Source organism: Lepidochelys kempii, chromosome 9, assembly GCF_965140285.1.
Source record: "Lepidochelys kempii isolate rLepKem1 chromosome 9, rLepKem1.hap1, whole genome shotgun sequence".
NCBI classification, from domain to species: domain Eukaryota; kingdom Metazoa; phylum Chordata; order Testudines; family Cheloniidae; genus Lepidochelys; species Lepidochelys kempii.
In genome coordinates, this window is record NC_136388.1 from 80563221 (window position 1) to 80585208 (window position 21988).

General features: G+C 42.8%; 1 protein-coding gene across 10 annotated transcripts in view; it reads right to left on the bottom strand.

Annotated features, from left to right (window-relative positions):
- Positions 1–21988, bottom strand: part of C9H8orf48 (chromosome 9 C8orf48 homolog) — a 230925-nt gene that overhangs the window by 206982 nt on the left and 1955 nt on the right. For 9 of the 10 annotated variants that reach the window (XR_012160954.2, XR_012160955.2, XR_012160959.2 and 6 more), the window contains exons 2-4: positions 19118–19260; positions 12137–12411; positions 9017–9142 (exon numbers count right to left, since the gene is read on the bottom strand). Coding sequence is in view for 4 of the 10 variants with exons in the window: in XM_073361037.2 (XP_073217138.2) it covers positions 9017–9142; positions 12137–12356 (346 nt within the window). In the remaining 6 variants the exon portion in view is untranslated. The remainder of the gene's footprint in view (positions 1–9016; positions 9143–12136; positions 12412–19117; positions 19261–21988) is intronic. The other variant, XM_078854244.1, reaches the window with a different exon arrangement.

Below are 21988 nucleotides of genomic sequence, written 5' to 3' on the forward strand. Positions count from 1 at the left end.
TTGTACATATTTGTGAAGTGTCTTAGGATCTGTTTGGAGGAAAGGTGCCATATATTATTATCTTACCTAACAACAGTAAAATTGTTGAGCAAACTAATAAGAGGCAGATTAAAAGAGAAGACTGGCTCTGTGTTCTTAATTAGGTCAATTGTGTGCAGCTATTGCAGGGAACTCAAATGTATATATATCCCTCGTGTTTCAGGGAACAAACTGTCCATGTTGGAAGGGGTAGGGTGAGTCTGGTCAAGAAGCAGATCCTTGAAATCATATTGCACAATCAAGAACATTATGAGAGGGACGCCTCTCCCTTCCTCTGAGTGTCAACTGTAAGCCAAAGCCGTACAAAAATCTTGCAATTCAAACGGGAATAGACAGAATTCTTGCCCTGACCTTTCCCACACAGGGGAGCAGGTTGCTGGGGGCTCATGCAGTAATTATATACACACACACCCCACATGTTGCAGAACTGTAATCCATGGTGCTGGAGGTTTTGGAGAGGACAGGGGGTCCAGGTATGCAGCCACTGGATTTTGCCTATGTGTGATCTACTCTGTCCAAACTCTCCCTTCTCCAGTGCAGGCTGCTGCCATGCCACAGCTTCTGCGGGGGGGGAGGGTTCCATCACCAAAACCTGCCTCTTGAATCCCCTCCTATGACAAGCCTGTTTACTTAGGTTTGACATCAGAACCAGAATATCAGCCAGAGGCAATGTACCTGACTAGTTCACTCTGGCGTGACACTTCATATGTTTCTATGTATTCCATAACCCTTCATGTATTTGTCAGATCTAAGTACAACAGAATGGGTCAGCCTTAACTATTCTGCATTGTCTTGCTTTTCTTGAGAGCACAGAGAGGACAGGAAGCAGGGATGAGTTGTTACAGCAAAGGCAAAGTCCAAAGGTCTGGGATCTCTTTTTGGCACTACTTTAGGTTTGTTGTGTGACCTTGGAAAGTCATTCAGTCTCTTTGTGCTTTAGTTCCTCTCTCTGTAGAATGGGAGCTAATACCCACCCACCACTCAGAGATGCTGTGATGTTTAATTCATTAATGCATGTTACATGCTGAGAGGTCCTCACATGAAAGAGGCTATCAACCAGCACAAGATGATCACTGTTTGCCTCTCAACCTTACAGCTCCTTAAAGCCTAGTTGGGTAGTGTGTTAAATATGTCAATAGTTACTGTCTTTGGGCATGTGGAAACCTGTGCACACAAAAATGAAAAACTAGATCTATTCAGCGGACAGGGCTATATGAGGCCAGGTTAAAAAAAATCCTCAGATGCACAGAAATAGGTCTCTCCGTTCTCCGCTATGCACATACAAAAACACGTATACCTCACTGACAATAGAAGTTTACATGTACTCACTGCTTGTATCTCGACTAGCCTTTTTTACTCTAAAATTTCCCTGTGTTGCTACCACTGGTGCAGCTCCCTCCACACCAGTGATGCTGGAAGTGCTAGTGTTGATGTGTATTTTAACCACCATGTCATCAAACTCCGTTCAGAACAGTTCTAGACAGCCCAGCGGCTAAAATGGATGTATTAGACCTCTCGCTGTTGCTTCAACTGATGCAGTGGTACCATATGGGAGAAATTTTAAGAGAAAAAGCTTAGCGTAGACGAGCCCACAGAGGTGACATTAGACTTCTAAATTAAGCACTTGTCTAAACGTTTTTATTAAATTCTCCCAGTTGAAGTTTCAGAAATACAGATGTCTGCAATTTAGGAATTGTTGCTTTTCGTGGTAAATTTTATAGTTAACGTTAGTCATTTTTTATAGGTCTATGACATCTTCTTATGTATAATTAGCATACAGACATTTCTGAAGTGCATCTACTCAATAAAACAGGCTAAGGAGATAGGAAGGAAAGAATAATAAAGAGAGAAGAGTTCTTGTTTTCTTAAAGCAAATATACCAGTTTTATCTGGAACCTGAAAGAAGGAAAACTACAACTTAAAACATAAAAGATTATTCCAGGGTATTCCCATAGGTAGGCATGTGATTTATTCATATCTAACAATGTCACTGGTAAGATCTGGAAAATTTTTGCTGCACTACCAGAAGAGTAATATTTCAGTGTGTATACTGAGAGAATTTCACTAAGTTTACTGATGGGACATTAATTATACAGCAGTGTAGTACTAGATGAGCTCATCTTCAATTATGTAAAAAAACAATTAAGAAGTAATCAAGATAGTCTCCAAGTAGATAGAACAATAAGAGGCTCTCACGGCTACAGACTATAGCATTTATTAACTCCAAGAGGAATAGACATTTTTAGACCACAGCATATGAAACTCTTTCTCCCCCCTCGCTCTCGCCTCCTTTCATTTTTTCCCTTCACTGCACCGGTAATAATATAGTTATGGATGCAAAGGATTAAACCATGAGGGGAAAAAAATCAAAGGCGAAAGATTTCCTTAATGCTATATCATTGTTTATCACTCCTTAAATGAGCGCAAATTAGTGGGCTCAGCAGTATAAAGATCTTTCTAAATGAGAAAATTATATTATTCTGACGTATTTTAAAGACAGTGGTCTTAGAGGGATTCCCCAGATAAATCCTCAGTGCCTCTCCCCTACTGATGATATATGATCCACAAACCTGAGTCTGTATTTGTGAGTGTCTTTCGCAGGGTAGATACACCACGTCACACACCCTTCCCCTCAGGATAGGACCTGGCGAGGGCCCTCCCTCTTCATCCTCTCCTCCCACCAGGGAGAAAAAGTGTTCATTAGCATGGGCCCTGCCTGGATGATGTAGTACACTGAACTCTTAGGGTTGGAGGGAGAGGTGCCACCGCATAAACTGGGCATTCGTGTCCTACATGGTGTTGATCCACCGGAGGGGTGCATGGTCCGTAATGAGGCGAAAGGGGCTCCCTATCAGATAATACCTCAGGGCCTTGAATGCCCACTTCACCGCCCAGGCCTCGCTCTCGATTATTGAATATTTAGTCTCCCAGGAGAACAGTCTCTGGCTTAGGCAGAGCATGGGATGTTCTTTCCCATCCAGCTCCTGTGACTGTACTGCCCCAACTCTGACTTCTGAGGTGTCCGTCTGGAGGATGAAGGGTTTGAAAGTCCAGATAAAATAGGAATGGTTCCTGCATACCAGTTGTGGGGCTGCAGCAGTCAATCCATCAGCCATTGGAATGTGGCTGCGGCCCCATGCAGTCCGAACAGCATGGCAACGAATTGGTATAAGCTGAACGATGTAGGGAAGGCCATCTTCTTTCAGGATGTCGGGGTCAGAGGGCGAGAATCCCTTGGTCAAGCCTAGTGTCGATAAAAATTTTGCGCTTCCCAGCCATTCCAGCAGTTCATCTATCTATGGAATCAGGTAGACATTGAAACATGAGATGGCATTGACCCTTCTGAAGTCTATACAGAACCTCACTGTCCCGCAAGGCTTTCACTCTGAGACTCTTCCATGACTCCCAGGGCAAGCATCACCTCAGGCTCCTTCTAGACCACTTCCCACATCTTTTGGGAAGTAGACGGTGGTGGTCTCAGACCTTCTGCCCTATGCTGGTGACTATATGATGGCTGGTTACATCCGTCTGCCTGGGGGAGATGACAACATGGTGGTGAAGGCCTGGGCCAGCTGTTGTAATTGTAGCTGTTGCTCCGGTCAAGGTCTTTCCCAATACAGCGGCCCCAAATTGGGTTTGGGAGGGTAAGGGGTGATCAGCAGGCCTTCATACACTTTCAGGAGCTTAACATGATATGTCCGGAGATCCCTTCGTTATCTCAGTAGCCAGATCTCTTAATCCACCGGTCCCACCCTCTGAACTACTTCAAATAATCTCTGCTACTTGGCAAGTAACTTGGACACTGACAATGGCAATAAGAGTAGGACCCTGTTCCGGGACTCAGAGGTCCACAGCTTGGTCCCCCGATTGTACTTGACTTCTTGGGTTCATTGTGCCTGAAGTAAATTCTCCTGTGCAAACCCTTGAGCCTCTGGAGACATTCCTAAACCTATAAGATATAGGGGATCGACCCCATGACCCTGGACTTCTCCCATGCTCTCAGAACAGGTCCAGGATTCCCCTGGGCTGTCTCCCATAAAGGAGAACAAATGAGGAGAATTCCGTAGAAGCTTGGGGGACCTCACGCACCGCAAATAACAGCGTGGGCAGCAGCCTGTCCCATTTCCAAAGGTCGTCATCCACAAACTTCTTGAGCATGACCTTCAGGGTTCTGTTGATCCTCTCTACCAGGCCACTGGTTTGTGGGTGGTACACCACTTTGAAGGTTCAGATGTTTGATAGGCAGCACAATTCTGCCATCATTTTAGACAACACATTTGTTTCCCGGTCTGTTAGTATCTCCCAGGGAATCCAAACCTTGGTAAAGATCTTGTGGACCTCAGCAACTATGGTGGGGGCTGTGGTCGCATATAGTGGGACAGCCTCGGGTACCAGGTCACATAATCAACAACTACAAGTATGTAACAGAACTCTGAACTACTCTTCTCCAAGGATCCCACCAAGTCCAGGCCGATTCTCTCAAAGGCATTGCGACCACTGGTAGTGGGATCAGGGGTGCCCTCAGTATTCCCCTCAGGCCGGCTTGCTGACACTATGGGCATGAGGCACAAAAGTCTCATACCTCCCTGTGCATGCCGGGCCAGAATCGAAGTGCCATTGTGACAGGGGCCAGAAAGGGTTAATCAACTTGCACGCTAATTGATCCAGATTCAACCTTTAGAGACATATTGACAGATGTTTGTGGTTTTGTGTGTTTACATATATATTGTTAGAATGTAATCAAATAGTTCCTGTCTATCGCTGTATTCTCTTAATTCAGAGATAAAAAGAAGATATTAACATTTAAATGACATTAACATTTGAAGTATATAGCAAACCACCTGCAAATGGCAGAGATAGGCAATTGCCTTATGTTAATCCATGTAGCTAATTACTGGTGATGCTTAGGAAATAGAAGGTTATTTCAAAAGCCTATTGTTCACCCAAGCACTGCATGGGTCAAGAGGATGCCCGGAATATGTATAAAGGGCTCTGGGACCTGATCCTTTCATCTCACATCTGCTTAAGCTTCATTAACAGGAAGTTTGAGTCATAAGACTGAGGTCTCCAGTCCCATCTGGACAACCCTGAAATTGAATATTTGGACATTGAACTATAACCTGATGAACTAATTCTAAAAAGGACTCTTAGCCATTCTAAAGCTCACCATATCTGCTCAGTAACTAACCTAAGGATTGTATTAATGTCTGCATGTATAATGATCTTTTAACCAATATTCTCTCTCTCTTCTTTTTTTAATCAATTTTTGTTTAGTTAATAAGAATTGGCTGTAAGCGTGTATTTGGGTAAGATCTGAAATATTCATTAACCTTGGAGGTAATATGTCCGATCCTTTGGGATTGGTAGAACTTTTTATATGATGAACAAGATTTTCAATAATCCTCATCATATTAGACTTGGCTGTCTAGATGGAAGCCCAAGGCTGGGTTGCTTTAAGGGAACTGTGTTTTGGCTTCTGTGCAACCAGTAAGGTACTGTAAAAGCTGTTTTGGTAAATCCAAGTATTAGAATAACCACCAGTTTTGGGGATTGTCTGTCCCATTCTTTACAGTTTGCCCTAATTGAACAATCTCAGTGTGGCTTCCCTGGAACCCTAGTCACAGCCCCGCATTGCAAGGTCTTTTCTCACCCCACGTGCCCAGCCCAGGGCACCGAATGGGCCAGCCGTAACAGAACTTGTCGGAATCTCCAGAGGACCAGCAATTATTACAGGTCCTCTTGTGTTTGAGGGTCCTTGGTCAGCCAGTAAAGATGGTCGTTATGGACCCCAAAATGTGTCCCCTGGGGTAGCCGTTGGTGTATGCCCCCCTCCTCTTCAGGGTCTGTGACGTGTTTCGAGGCCTGACTTAGGGTTAGGTCTTCCCTCTTCTCCCTTAGGAAGTCCCTATCAACTGCCAAGCATTCCTGTTCAGCTTCATCCAATGTCTTGGTTTTGGTGGGGCATCATACTGGTGTTTCTGACCAGTTCAGGGGACCTTCATTCAGGTCCCTCAGGGCCCAGAAGTCCCCTCTTTGCTGGCCTAGGGCTCCCTTCCCCTAGATTTGGTTTTCCCACTCACGCAGGACTTCTCTGAACCATGCCAGCCATGTCCCAGGATCACTGGGTACACCAGTGCTGGAGCTAAGCCAACCCAGCATACTTCACCATGGCACCCTGCATCAAGGCACACCCTGGCGGTCGGGCATGGTGGTACATCCCCGTGGATGCACTGCAGGTGGACAGGAGCCCCCAGCGGGTCCGGAGACTTCACCAGGTTAGTCCAGATCAGTATTTGACTGCACTCTGAATTGATGAGGGCTGTCACCGGGGTGCTGTTCACCCATACAGGGACCAGGAGTTTGGATGAGCCCCTTTTCTGGACCTGGTGGCCTGCCACCCACACCTGGCCATGGCTGCAGTCCATAAAACAACAATCACACCGGAAGTGCCCCTCTTGACCACACTCATAGCATCAGCTTTTGGGTATTCCCATGCCCGGGTCGGGTCTCAGTACCCCAAGTCCACCTGATGGGACTCTTTCTCAAAGAAGGGTGGATGTATAGTTCGGCTCCCGCTGTGAGCTGGTTGGCAGCAGCCCACGTTGTTCTGGGGCCTCTCCATTTGGGGCCTATGCGTCCCTCTCTTGGCGGTCTGGCCCCTGCCCCTCCGACTTCCCTTGTTTAGGGTTCTGCTGTTTGCCTTCAGCGGTCAGATAGTCCTCCATCAAAGATACCACCTTTGCAAGGTTTGCCAGGTGGTGACATTGCACCCACTCTTTTCCCCCGGTGGGGAGGATCTGGGTGAATTGTTCCCAAGGCTACCGCCTCCGCCACTTGGGCCCTAGTCAACCTAGTAACCCGCCAAGAAGTCCCCTGCTTCTGGTCCTGCCAGGGCAAGTCTAGGCAGCCTGGTCAGTTGCAACAGCGTCACCATCTGTTGAACCAGGCTCTCCTTCCACGCCTGGTGTTGGGCGGCCAGCTCCCAGACCAGCTGCTGTTGCTGCTCCTGATGCTGGGCCATCTGGAACTGTTGCTGGGTGACTATCTGCTGGGCCTGCTGCTGTTGTTCTTGGGCCACTTGCTGCTGCTGCTGGCTCTCCAGCATCCACTTCAGGAGCTTCTCTGTCTCCATATCAGCCATGAGGGTTTTGTCACCTGTTCCTCCTTATCCGGACCTTTTAGTAGGTCCCTATCGTTGCCAGCATTCTACACCAAGTGTCATAGGGTAGATACACACCATCACACTGTCTTATATGGCATTCCTGAGCTTTGTACTAGAACAGTCAGAGCTGCAGACTGGAAGTCAGGAATTCACAACTCTGTGGCTATTGACCAAATGCTTAAGAGTGATTTTAAAAGGATTTTGGCCTTGTGGCCCCTTAATGCCTCCCCCCCCGTTTTTGTAATTTTGTTCTGGGGTGTTTTTTTGGTTCTTTAAGGTGAATAAAGAGGGTTTAAAAAGGGTTGGGGACCCAGATACCATAGGACTTCACTTTGCAGAGATCCGATTGCTGGATCAGGGACTTAGGGATGACCCACAAAACTTCTGAGTTCGTTCACTCAAGAAAATCCATTTTTACTTCAATTGTTGTTGGCAAAGTCCTTGTTTCATCCTTTTTTTAAAATTCAAAAACAGTGCCTCTGACCAGTATTCCCTCTAATTTTTCCCACCCATGTGCGGAATGAATTCTGTTATGTACAGCAATATGGAGGTGATGTGCGACATATCACCGTCACATCAGTGCACATAACAAAATTCACGTGGTGGGGGTGGAGCCAAGGGTTTTGGAGTGTGGGAGGGGGCTCGGAGTGTGGGAGGGGGCTCAGGGCTGGGGCAGAGGTTTGGGGTGCAGGGGTGTGAGGGCTCCGGCTGGGGGTGCAGGCTCTGGGATGGGGATGAGGATGAGGGGCTCAGGGCTGGGGCAGAGGGTTGGGTGCAGGAGGTGAGGGCTCTGGCTGAGGTTGTGGGCTCTGGGGTGGGGCTGGGGATGAGGGGCTTGGGGTGCAGGAGGGTGCTCTGGGACTACAGAGGGGTGAAAGCACTCCCCCCAACCCTTTCTGCCAGCAGCAGCACCTGGTCTGGTCTGGAGAGGAGAGGCGCCTCTCCCCAGCATGGCAGCTCCAGGTCTGGGGTTGCAGGATAGGTGCCCCTCCCCCAGGCTGCAGCATAGTTGGAGCCAGGGGGCCGCTCCGGCTGTGGCAGGTTGGGGGCTGGGCGAGGGGCACCCCTCCCTTGGCAGGTCCCCGGGCGGGTTCCCTGAGCGCCTGCACAGTGCTTAATATTCTGCTGTGCAGCCGTGCAGCTTACAGGGAACTTAGGCTCTGACCTCCATAGAAAAATCTGAGAGGGACTTAAACACCTTTCCCTGAAGAGAGCACACTTGTAGGCATGCCAAACACATACAAATAGCATTCCTCTCTCTCTATTTATATAATACTTCATTGTCTTGGTTAAAGCCGTTATGTTGTTCATTTTAAAGCAAGAACACTGCTGCCTCCTGTAGTGCAGGAGAGGAATAAAAACATCACAGATTAGGAGCAGCTAATAACCATTGCAGGGGTGGGGGGAAATGTACATCTCATTAAACAAAATGTAACGGAAACAAATTTTTTGAAAAAAATAAAAACAAAAAAATTCTAACCCGATCTATAGCTGCTGGTTAAAAAAATGCATTAGAATTTTGAAGGTTGTTTTTTTTTAACTAAAATTGAAATTTTGTCAAATCTCAATTTAAAAAAGTCATGCAGCTCTAGTGACTAATGTGCCTGGGGGGTCTCTGATATTACTATTTCACAGATAAATTTATACAAGATGCAGAAGGCAAAGAGGTGTCTCTAAAACATAAACTTACAGGAGGAATGAAAGAAAAAATGTGGGTTTTTTTCATTTATTGGACAGGACTTGAAAATATACATGCTAAAATATTAAAAATTCAGGTTTAAAAAGCAATGATTTTAATACAGATTTTGAACTCACCTGTATGTGTTTTGATGATAGATTTGCCTTGCTTAGTGTTATCTTCTTTATTTTTGAGACGGCTGATCCATTTTCCAGTCAACTCTTTTTCTATATTTGCAGACTCTGACAACTCAGACTGATCACCTATAAAAATAAGTTAGCTTAGAATAATGCATTGCTGAAAGAACAGAAGTGAGACAAAGTAAAACCAAATGGAGAAGTCAAAGAAATCTCTGCCTGGATGTTACTGAATTTCACTCTGTGAAATGGAACACTACCTAAATGTAAGAAAAGAAACTCAAAGCCACAGGAACATATGAAGGAAATCTGTGGATTTTCACCTTCAAAAATTACCTAATTTCTATTACAGACTATTAAGAACATCTTAAATTTTTCTTCTCTAAATACATCAGAAAAATCTGGTATAGGATATGCAAAGAGAAACTTTCAGAGACTGAAACTTAGGGCCAAATCTGCAGAATGCTGAGCAGCTTCTGCAGCGTACTGAGTTCCCTTAAATACTACTGTTTTCAATGGGACCTGATGGTGATTTCAGTAGAGTTACAACACTTGAGAATCTGACTCAGCAGGCCCTCCCTCCGCTACATGGAAAACATTGCAAACTAACCCTGCTTTAAAGTCTTGTCTACACTACAGACTTACACTGGAAAATCCACACCCCTATTCAATGCAGTTATACCGACCTAATCCCTGGTGTAGACAGCCCTATGTCGGAGGTAGAGCTTCTCCCATCAACACAGCTATCAGCTCTTGGGGAGGTGGATTAACTGTGTCAATGGGAGAGCTCTCTCTCGTCAGTGCAGAGAGTCTTCATTAAAGCACTACAATGGCGCAGCTGTGCCAATGCAGCAGTTTAAGCGTAGACCTGCCCTAAAACATGTATACCGCACAGCTGAAAACTGTCAAATCTTGCATATTTTCCCCCCTCTTTAACAAGTATTCTTTAAAAGAAAAGGCTGTCTCACTTTTTATATGTATTCCTTTAACCAGTCAATTTCTGCCATATTTTACTTTTGTGTGCTGGATGATGATTCCTCTAGATATGCTGTTCTGGCTGTATAAAGAGTACTTTAAAAAAAACCTTCTGCAGAAAAAGAAATAGTTTATTAAAATGTATACACTATGAAAACAGAGATCCAGAACCAAGTCACTAAATGTAACATATTAGACAATTCACTTAAATTCCACTGTATCTGGTCCCAAGGCTGGTTGAAAAAGGACGAGGAATGGTGTCAGGCTGGCAGCTGGCTGTAAAACTGCCAAATAAATCAATTAAATGAGTCCTTAATATGCCCCATATGAACTAGGGCATTTCCCAGATGGAAGGACTAGAAGAGCTGACCCTAAACATATGGAACTAAGGCTAGAAGAAGACGACACTTACATAACGTGGCATAAACAAGTCACCAAAGCAAACATTATCTCATTACGCAGATCTTTGACACATTGATCTATAAGGCTAAATTCTGCCCTTGGGTGCACGATATCCATTTAAGAGATGTGAATCCAAGGGCAATAATTGGCCTATAGTAAGGAGCTTTCATGCCTAAATAATTTTTATGCTGGATCCTTAACTGTAGCAGTGCAAATTACTTTTGTAAAGAGAAAGGTCAAACGTATTGTTGGGTCAGGGAGGGAAGGAAAGACACTAAGGGTACGTCTATACTGCAATAACAAACCCGTAGTCAAAAAAAAACCCAAGTCTCAGAGCCCGGATCAACTGACTCAAGTTTACAGGGCTAAAAACTGTAGTGTAGATGGTCGGGCTTGGGTTGGAGCCTGGGCTCTGAGACTCACCCTCTCTAGGGGTTTCAAAGCCCAGGCTCTAACCTCAGCCCCAGCTTGTACGTCTACACTTCAATTTTTAGCCTTGCAGCCTGCGTCCCCCAAGCCCAAGCCAGCTGACCCACGCCAGCCATGGCTGTGCCCTGGATCTTTTATTGCAGTGTAGACGTACCTTAAGGAGCACTAGGATAAAAGGCATATGTTAGCTAATGTTTTAAACTCACACACTTTAAAATTCTAGTTCAGACAGGGTTAACGATATTTTAACATTTGTTAGCCGGACAAGGTGAACCCAAAGTGGGAGGCTGGGTTATGACATAAATAACTACAAGTTAAAAAGCAACTTACTCTGTCTATATTAGTTTTTAAAAGATGTTAGTTAAACCACTTTAGCTAACACATTTTTTAAAAAAATTATTTATCTTAGAGTGGACAAACCCTTACACCAAGAGAATGTGACAGGTTTAAAAATAGCAGCTGATCAATGGCTTGAAGTCATCATTGTATCTCCAAGACTAAACAAAAGGGTAGAAAAGGAGACTGCAAGAGGATGGGGAACACTACCAAAATGTCAAAGAGGGAAGACACCCCTATTAGCTCAGTTGTTTTATCCCCCTCCCTCTGCTTCTTTTACCCTTACCTGCTGTAGGTTTGTTAATGTTACATATAGTTTTAGAGTGACAAGGTAGATGAGGTAATATATTTTATTGGACTAACTTCTCATGGTGGAAGAGAGAAGCTTTCGAGCTACACAGAGCTCTTCTCTAGATCAGACCTGAAGAAGAGTTCTGTAAAGTTCGAAAGCTTCTCTGCTCCACCACCAGAAATTGGTCCAATAAAATATATTATCTCAACCACCCTGTCTCTCTCATATCCTAGGACCAACATGGTTACAACAACAGTACATTTTCAGGTCTTCCTCCAGTCTACTTTTAAGTGTCCCTAGTGATGGAGCTTCCATAATTCTCTTGGGAAACTATTTTACAGTCTAGCTATTTTTCTGATACGGAAATTCAGTCAAGGTATCTTTAAGACTGATTTATCCTACCAATAATACTCCAGCACACAGAAAGATTGAATAAGGGCTTCCATACCTAAACAACCAATTTGGTACATTATACCTCCTCATATACACCTTGATTAAGTCTTGTTTCAGCAAAATTTACAGATCTGGCTGAGGAAGCCAATGTTTTGAAGCTTCTGTTGCTGTGCACAGCAAGAAAATTGGATGTAATTTTAATTTTTTAATTTTATTTTTCCTGATCTGAGCCCTTCTGTGTAATTTCAAAATTGAATGGAGGACTGACTCAAATGCACAGAAACCTTGCATACCTTCATCATCCTGGCTTGCTGACTGCCTTGCGCTTTCAGATATATCTGACACAGCAGCAGGCCACTCCAACTCCACTGTGGAATAATAAGATTCAAACGGTTCACTCTCATATTGCCTGCAGGCTTCCTCCTCCTCCTCCTCCTCCTCCTCACTGAAGGATTCAAATGTATCCTCAGAATAATCTGAAAGAGTAGTGCTGTAACTCTGGCCTGAGTCCATGTACTCCTCTTCAAAGCACTGAGTATTCAATCCGGATGGTCACCAAAGTGGAATACTAAAAATAATAATAATAAGAAAAACCCATAACAGATTTGGTAACACATGGCTCTTAGAAAGATTCAACTGGACTACTGGTCTGTAAATCATCTGTGCAATTTACTCAGTCAAGTTACAAATAGTTGTTACAGCCTTCTCTGTGTGTGTGTGCGTGCACAAGGTATAGTTCAGTCTCAAAATATGAGTCTGAAATAGTTATTTCAGGAATTTGCAATATATCAAAATTTAAGTGATTTTATTTTAACATCATTGCAGATGTACATTACCCTTTAACCTACTACTGCAGATAAGTACAGCTCATTACTTTAGCCATAACTGTACAAAATGTGGCTTATCGCTGTAGTTGCTCACAAAAGATTAAACTATATACTTGAAGTCTATTGGTATCAAAACTACCATAAGAAAATGCCATTTAATTTCTAAAAATGTGCAGAACCAGACAATTTGTCAAATTAGCTAGATTTCTATTTTTAATACTTTTCACAGGCATCTGAATAGACTTAGGCCAAATTATGAATTCCTTACTTAGGCAAAATTCCCACTGAAATCAATAGACATTTTGCCTGAGTAGAAACAGAAAACCACATTTTACCAACCTTACTCATAGAAGCGCTATTCCTGGAGTAATGTATTACTCAATGTAAACAAGGTTGTAGCCCTAAGTAAGAAATTCAGGCTATCACCCTTTATGATGACTGCCTTCTCTAGCATAATTTATGATAGTTTAGCTTTCATAACAGGACTTTAAAAAGAAACCATGCAACCGTGGTATTAAGAATTAATGTTAAGAATTTACACTAAATTGTGGGTAATATTTTTTCATATGAATATGAAAAAGTGACCAAGAAATTGAAATTATGTTGCTGTGTGAATTTTTCTCCCTCTCACTGGCCACTCAGAAATACAAAGCTTCCTTGGACTACTCAGCTTTATGTTTTGAAAATCAGAAAGAAAACATTAAAGACATCAACTGCTTGACACACTCAAACTAACTCTTGATACACTCAAATTAATGGGGATTTATTCCAGATCTGAAAAAAGAAAATGAACAAACAGAAAAACTAACCCAAAAACCCAAACTGCAGGAAGAAAACAATACTCACATACATAATTGGTCATTGATACATTTTAAAGTATCAAATGTGCTTACTTTATCCTCTTTCATTAGGATTATGTATTTACCATCATTTCCTCTATTCTAATCATGGAAACGCTCTGCTCAATTTAGGTACTGTTATAGCATAGCAAACAGGGAATTAGAAGCAGCCTGATCAGAGTATTTTTATGCCTACAAATGTCTCCACATGATAAAGTACTTACAGGTACTCTTCCTTCCCTAGTCTTTAATTTAGGTTGTTTAATAAAATATTAATCCCACATTTCTTGAGCAATAAAAATTGCCATCCATTCTAGATCCAATTTACATTTCTTGTTCATTCATGTAAAACAGATCAGTTCCAAACTTCAAATGGCCAAGTCAAATAAAAAAAAAAGGCAAATCTCTATTTAAATACAGCTCAAACTCTTATTGAAAAAAAGATTATAATTTAACAAAACAATTGTTCCTTGGAGAGAAAGTCATTATTTTTCTTTATCTGAGGCTAAAGGTTCTGAAGACAGGTACTCCCATGTTAAAATGATTTATTCTGTGAACAAAGTCTTTATAATGATGGCAACATTTGAAAACAGATTCACAAAAAATAACTCCTGTAAAGGAAGAATGCTGGAATGAATGACTAAGGCCCTAATCCTGCAAATTTGCAGGTGCTTAAATGTTAAGCATGAGTAGTCTCACGGAGTACCCAAAATATATACTGGAGCAAAGATTTTCATGAATAAGGAAATAGTGGGTAGGTCACTATCCTAGTGGAAGAGGATAAAATAAGCAAGATCAAGTTTTTAAAATGTATCCTTGACCAATTATGTATATAAGTGCTGTTTTCTTTTGACACTTTTTTTTTTTTAAGTCACCAGGACTATTCAGGTGCTTAAATTTATGCACTAGCATTGGTATTTACAGGATCAGGGCCTACACTTAAACTCTACACTACATACAAACATTAAGTTGGTACAATAAGAGAGCAAAACACGGATACACAACTAACACAGTGACACACAGCTAATTAGAATGCTTCAGTTTGCAGTACGTACATAAGGTGAAATCCTGGATCCATTAAAGCCAATAGGAGTTTTGCCACTGACTGTAACTGTGACAGGATTTCACCCATATTATTTAACTTTGCATTCAGACACACATGTAACTGCCATCTTTGACCTCAATGGAAATTTTCCCTGCATAAGGACTGCAGGATCAGACCCCACGTAATCAATAGCTCACTCTTTTTTCCCATTGACAATTATAAAACTAAAGTGATCTTAGTAAACCCTGCTGAATACATACCCTCCCAATGCCATAAAGCAAAAGTCTGCAACATAGAGATTTAATTTCCAAATTATGTGTTGCATTCAATATTCTAAGTATACTCCTAAACTTCAGCTAACATTGAACAGAAATACAAAGGGCTTGATCTTGTTCTCACTGAAGCTAATGGCAAAACTCCCACTGAGTTCCATAGCAGAGGATCAGGGCAAAAAAAAAAAAAGGATATATTATAGTTGGCTGAATGGTGTGACACATTAATCTCAACCTCGTCTAGATACAGGCATTTGTAATTTCTAAACAGAAATATATTTGTAAATCCATCTTATATGGGTCATGTTGCAAGCCTATGGGTACAAGATCAGAGACTTAATACCTCTCTAAAAGTGTCTCTGTCAATGTTATCATGTACCTTGAACAGTTTATGTAAAAAAAAAACAAAAAAACAAACTTATCGGAACGGTGTATTGATAACATCACCTATGGCATTTTGTTTGAGACAAGCTGGATAATAATCTTTGTGATGTAAATCCTCTAGGATTCTTTCATCTGTCCTCAATCCTAAGTATACAGTTACAACATACATAAGAAAGTATCTGACCTGATACCAAGTCACATCCAGGTATTAGCTAATATCATCAGCTTGCCAAAGTAAACATATACGAGTCTACCTCGACTCATAGACTTTAAGGTCAGAAGGGACCATTATGATCATCTAGTCTGACCTCCTGCACAACGCAGGCCACAGAATCTCACCCACCCACTCCTGTAATAAACCCCAACCCATGTCTAACTACTGAAGTCCTCAAATCATGGTTTAAAGACTTCAAGGTGTAGAGAATCCTCTAGCAAGTGACTCATGCCCCACACTCCAGAGGAAGGCGAAAAACCCCCAGGGCCTCTGCCAATCTGCCCTGGAGGAAAATTCCTTCCAGACCCCAAATATGGTGATCAGCTAAACCAGGAATCGGCAACCTTTGGCATGCGGCCCGCCTGGGTAAGCCCCCTGGAGGGCCGGGACGGTTTGTTTACCTGCCACATCCACAGGTTCAGCCGATCGCGGCTCCCACTGGCCGTGGTTCGCCGCTCCAGGCCAATGGGGGCTGCGGGAAGCCATGGCCAGCACATCCCTCAGCCTGCACTGCTTCCCGCAGCCCCCATTGGCCTGGAACAAACCACAGCCACTGGGAGGCGCAATCGGCTGACCCTGTGGACACGGCAGGTAAACAAATTGGCCCAGCCCGCCAGGGGGCTTACCCGGTGGGTCATGTGCCAAAGGTTGCCGATCCCTGAGCTAAACCCTGAGCATGTGGGCAAGACTCACCAGCCAGACACCCAGGAAAGAATTTTCTGTAGTACCTAATTAAACAAACCCTACATATCACTAAGGGCCAATTTCTGCCACTTGGGAACACACTGACTTCAATGGCATTGCACTGGTTTATGGTATGTGTCCCTGAATGATGATCTGATCAATAATAGCTGCTGCTCCTGTTCCCCCATACTTCAGAACACAAATGTCCACCTCCTGCAGCCATGTCTGTCATTATTTCTACTGTCAAATCTGAATGAGCTAATAATGCAAAAATAGTTCTAAACCCATAGACAATAAATTCCTGAGATACTATCCCCAAACATTATTTTAGCAGTCAAAACAGTTCTTATATTAGCTCAATATGGGACTCTTGAAAGTTCATATGGCAAGAAATATCTTTCCCTAAACTCTAAATGTTGTTTTAATTTTGCTGAAATATTTTGTTTGCTTCCTTTTAAAATTAAAAATCAACAGAGAAGTAGTATGATCTAGGTGTGGGGATTTGTCGGACTTAACCATGGGTCTACAGGGCTTCGGGGGGCAGTGCTTCCACCTGCTAACAGGCAGACTCAGCAATGCTACTGTCAATGCACCATACATCCAGGGAAGTACCACCAATGGTAGAGATAACTGGCAGCTCCTCCTGTCACCTCTGATTCGCCCAGATCTACTATTTAGGCCTGGAGAGAATACCAAGAAACAGTCTGTGCATCAAGGCAAATCTCTGATCTGCTACTGAAATAGATCCCCTTGTTCCTACCTCCTCAGTCAGCTCTCTGATTCCTGGCTATTTGACTCTGGCTGGACACTGGGCTATGATTCCTGGCTATTGACTCCAACTGGACCCTTGGCTCTGGATCCTGGTTACTGATTCTGGCTTGACCCCTCAGGCTTGACAGCCTATGGCTCTAACCATTGGACATGATTTCCCATGCCGTGGCTCCTGACAGTAGGTCCCAATCCACAAACCCTGGATTTACATGCCTAAATTTGAGGTCCCACTTTTAGGTCTTAGTCCCACTTTTAAGGTCTACTGCAATCCACAAAACTCTTGCCAAACTTTGAAGGTGCCTAAATTCACTCAACACCTAAGTTTCTCTCTCTGGACATGCATGCTGCTGCATTGCTCTTGGTGTCTGGATGCCTATCTCCTGCCTAAGCCCCAGAGAAATCCACTAACTGGGGAAGTAAGGATTTGAAGAGGGATTTCCTCTTAGGTGAATACTCTAACCACTGACTATATGGTATTCTGATGTGGGGACTCCCTCAATCTCTCCTATTGACACTGTTCCAATGTCTCTAAAGAAAGAGAGACTGGAGAAGGGGGATTAGGGACTGGACTTTGGTCTCCCATTTCCCATTTGGCTGCCCTCACTTCTAGGCTACAGAGTCAATCTCTCTCTGCTCCAGTGACTGTTCCACTGTAGATAAATACTTTAATAGTCATTAGACCAGAGAGAAAGAAAGTGAGAATGCCTCTGGGTATGGCTACACTGCAATAAAAAACTCAAGGCATCGCAGCCCAGAACTAGGGTCAATTGACTGGAGCTGCAGGCTAAAAATAGCAGTATAGACATTTGGGCTCAGATTGGAACTCAGGCTCTGAAACGCTACCCTCTCATGGGGTTTCAGAGCCAAGGCTCCAACCAGAGTCCTTTGTGCCCAAGTCAACTGACCCAGGCTCTGAGACACGGTGCCGCAGATATTTTTATTGCAGTGTAGACGTATCCTCTGTAGCCTGGTGAGCAGGAAGCCAAGGCACCTAACTCAAGCTTTGTGGATCACAGTGCTGTCCCTGGATTTGTGCTGGAAATGGCCCACCTTGATTATCATACACATTGTAAGGAGAGTGGTCACTTTAAATAAGCTATTACCAGCAGGAGAGTGGGTTTGTGTGTGTGTGGGGGGGGGTTGAGAAAACCTGGATTTGTGCTGGAAATGGCCCAACTTGATTATCATACACATTGTAAGGAGAGTGATCACTTTAGATAAGCTATTACCAGCAGAAGAGCGGGGTGGGGGGAGGTATTTTTTCATGCTTTGTGTGTATAAAAAGATCTTCTACACTTTCCACAGCATGCATCCAATGAAGTGAGCTGTAGCTCACGAAAGCTTATGCTCAAATAAATTGGTTAGTCTCTAAGGTGCCACAAGTACTCCTTTTCTTAGTGCTGTTTCTGTGAGTTTCTAGCTTTTAGGCACCAAGATGCTGAGTGCTACATTGCCTAAGTCCCATTGTGGGCCCTAGTGTCTAGAGTAGGAGTTCTATTTGCAGTTCTGTATGCTCGACTCACTGTAAGCTTGGTAAAAGCCAGAATTTCTAAGGCATCTAAGCACATAAAGATGCAGTGGGATTTTTAGAAGTGCCAAAGCAACGTAGGCACCAAACTAGTATTAATTTCCACTGATGTTAGATACTTAATCTTCTTAGGTGCTTTTGAAAATCCCACTTAGGCACTTAATTGGGTATTAAAGCACCTAAATACTTTTGAATGTATGGCCTTTATGGGCAGATTTTCAAAGATGCTCTATTTCAACTCCAACTAACTTTGACAGAAACTGCCAGTATTCAGCACCTCTGAAATTAAGCCCTAGGCTTTGGCCTGCCTATCTGTAAAATATCACATATGGAGGTTGTGAGGCTCAATTTAGGATGGTTTGTAATGAATTAAGCTTTAAGAGCTACTTATGGAAGTGCAAATTAGTGTTTCACAGCCTATTATCTACTGGATCTGTTAGTGGCTGCCATAATGATGAATAGGTTATGAAGGCAATAGGATAGGGTCTCAATGTCAGATTGTAAAAGGGTTTCTATTTTGCTTTTAGGCTGGTCCAACAATCAAAAGAACTTTCTGATCTAAACGTCTAATACACATTAATGTAATTCTTCTGCTTGTTACCGCAGCATTAATGCAGGATTGAAACTGGTTATTGAGTTCAAGACCACGGGAGGATAACAATAAGAAATGCAAGCTGGAAGTCAATTAGTACTCTAACACACACACTTACCTAATATCTTGGTGTTAAGAGAAGCTTCAGCCACAGCGGGCATAGAAGGTAGAAGGGGAAGGAACTGGAGGAATACAGCATAATGATGGATTGGCTGAGCTGGAATCACTTCATAACATCAGATGTAACCAACATCACCTTGTCTTTACAATACAAAGTGGTAAGTTACTAAACAAGTTGAATTAAGTATTAGCAGCAACCTTTCACACAAGGCTGGAATATACTGGAAAGCCGAAATTACAGCTAAACAGACTTCAGACCAAAGTAAATGTGCTCCTACTACAGCAGGTCTTGTGTAGTATAATGAGGATGTAGCAGATATATACTCGCTTTTGCAAACAGCAGGCTCAATTCTCTATTAAGGGCTTTGGGAGGAAGGAATCATGGAGGTGATATGGTTTGAACTGCTCTGTAGTAACTCCCTTGGCCAGCTACAGAAGTGACAATAAAAGGTGTTGTAACATGAGGCCAAAGAATATGGGAAGGATTCTAGAGGAAACCCCGAGGAAAAGAGGTACTCTCTTCTCAGGCAGTAATACACACTACAAATGGGCCAGCACATTCTCAAACTATTTAAAGCACTAGCAAGTAAAATCAGGGAAGAAACTGTTTGCTATGTAGATTAGTGTTTGAAATAAAGAAAAAGAAACATTCAAAGACCTGTCGTTCCTGAATTCCTGTGCAGGAAGAACTATTTTTTTAAAGCTCTATCACAAACTATGATACTATAATTAGTATATTTCTCATTTGGAAATGCATTTCACAAACCACATGTTCTGAACTAGAGCTATTCAGGAAATTTTTGATTTAGTGTTTTTAACTGAAAAATATTGATTTGTTGAAATCAAATTTTTCTTGCAGGAATGTACCAGCTTCAATGAAACACTCATCAGGAAAGGTTTTTCAGGTCCAGGATGGAATTTAACCCCAGAATAGCCAATTGTCTAGTGAATGGGGGTACTCACCCAGGGTGAGGAAGACCCTGATTCAAATCTCTGCTCCGTGTAATTTAGAGCAGGACTTGACCCAAGCAGAGCAGGGATTTGAACCAGGGTCTCCCACATACCAAATAAGTAGTTCCTTAACCAGTGAGCTATTAGCTAATGAGTGAAGGAGGGTTTCTTGTTCTTGTTTTTCACAAAAAGCTTCTAAAGATTTCAAGTTCATTCCTATGTAGAATAGGAAAACTGTTTACCACCCAGCACTACTCTGGACATCTCTTAGCAACACTGTTCTGTTGGCACCAGCACCGGGACCACTTGCAGTCTTAGCGGCAGCACGTTTCCAATGATGAACTACTGTCAGCAAATTAACTTGCACAGTCATAGACTAAGGCTATGTCTGCACTAGAACTTTTGGCGGTATCACTTATGTCGCCGACGGGTGTGAAAAAACACCCCTCTGAGCGACATAAGTTACACCATCAGTGTTGCCCACGCTGGGTTTTCTATCTCGGCGGGAGAAGCTCTCCTGCCAACATAGCCACTGCCACTCACTGGTGGTATCTTAATTATGTCAACAGGAGAGCTCTCTCCCATCTGTACAGAGCAGCTACATGAGCAATTGCACAGCTGTGCCGATGTAAGCTCACTAGTGTAGACATGGCCTAAGTGTGTTCTGCTTGCAGGGTATGTAACTTGTTGGATGGAAGGGAACAAAATTTACATCACTCATTTCAGTCTACTTCCTAAGAATATAAGAATGGCCATACTAGGTCAGAACAATGGTCCATTTAGCGCAGTATCCTGTCTTCCAACAGTGATCAGAGCCAGCTGCTTCAGAGGCTAGGAACGGAACAGGGCTATTTATTGAGAGATCCACTCCCCGCCAGCTAGTCCCAGTTTCTGGAAGTCCAAGGCTTAGGGACACCCAGAACTTGGGGTTACATCCCTGACCATCTTGGCTAATAGCCACTGATGGACCTAATCTCCATGAATTTATCTAATTCTTTCTTGAACGTACTTTTGACCTTCATAACATTTCATGGCAACAAGTTGCACAGGTTGACTGTATATTGTGTGAAGTATTTCTGTATGTTTGTTTTAAACCTGCTGCCTATTAATTTCATTGGGTGACTGCTAGTTGCTATGTTATATGAAGGGGTAAATAACACTTCCTTATTCACATTCTTGACATGAATCATGATTTTATAGACCTATATCATATCCCCCCTTACTTTTCTCTAAGCTGAAAGGTCCGTCTTTTTAATCTCTCCTCCTATGGAAGCAGTTTCATACCTCTATCATTTTTGTTGGCCTTCTCTGTACTTTTTCTAATTCCAATATATCTTCTTTGAGATGGAGTGACCAGAATTGCACACAGTATTTAAGGTGTGGGTGTACCATGGATTTATATAATATTTTCTGTCTTATTATCTATCCCTTTCCTAGTGGTTCCTAGTATTGTTAGCTTTTTTTGACTGCGCTCTCTTTTCCCTTGGAATTCTAGTAGTGACATCTTCTTTCAAAACACTCCCTAATTTTATAGCAAAGGAAGGTTTTACAAAGATCACATTTTTGTTAATTAGGCTTATGTCACACATAGAAATAAGAGCTCATCACATAAGTTCACAAAGACATGGAAAACTGGCAACTCATTGTGCATTAAGATGTTCTTTAAAAAAACCAAAACACAATGCAGAGGTACCACGTGGTGAGTTATGGAGGCCATAGTTTTTCCTTGTGTGATATTGGTAACATTGCACCTAGGATATCGTGTACAATTCTAAACACCCCAATAGAAAAAAGACGGTGACAAAGAGCAGAGGAGGCTGCTTGTGATCAGGAGGACTTGGACGTGTCAGGATTTGGTAGTATGGCCTTCAGGAATGGGGATGCTTTCTACTGGTTAAGTTGGTGTTGTAAGTTACCA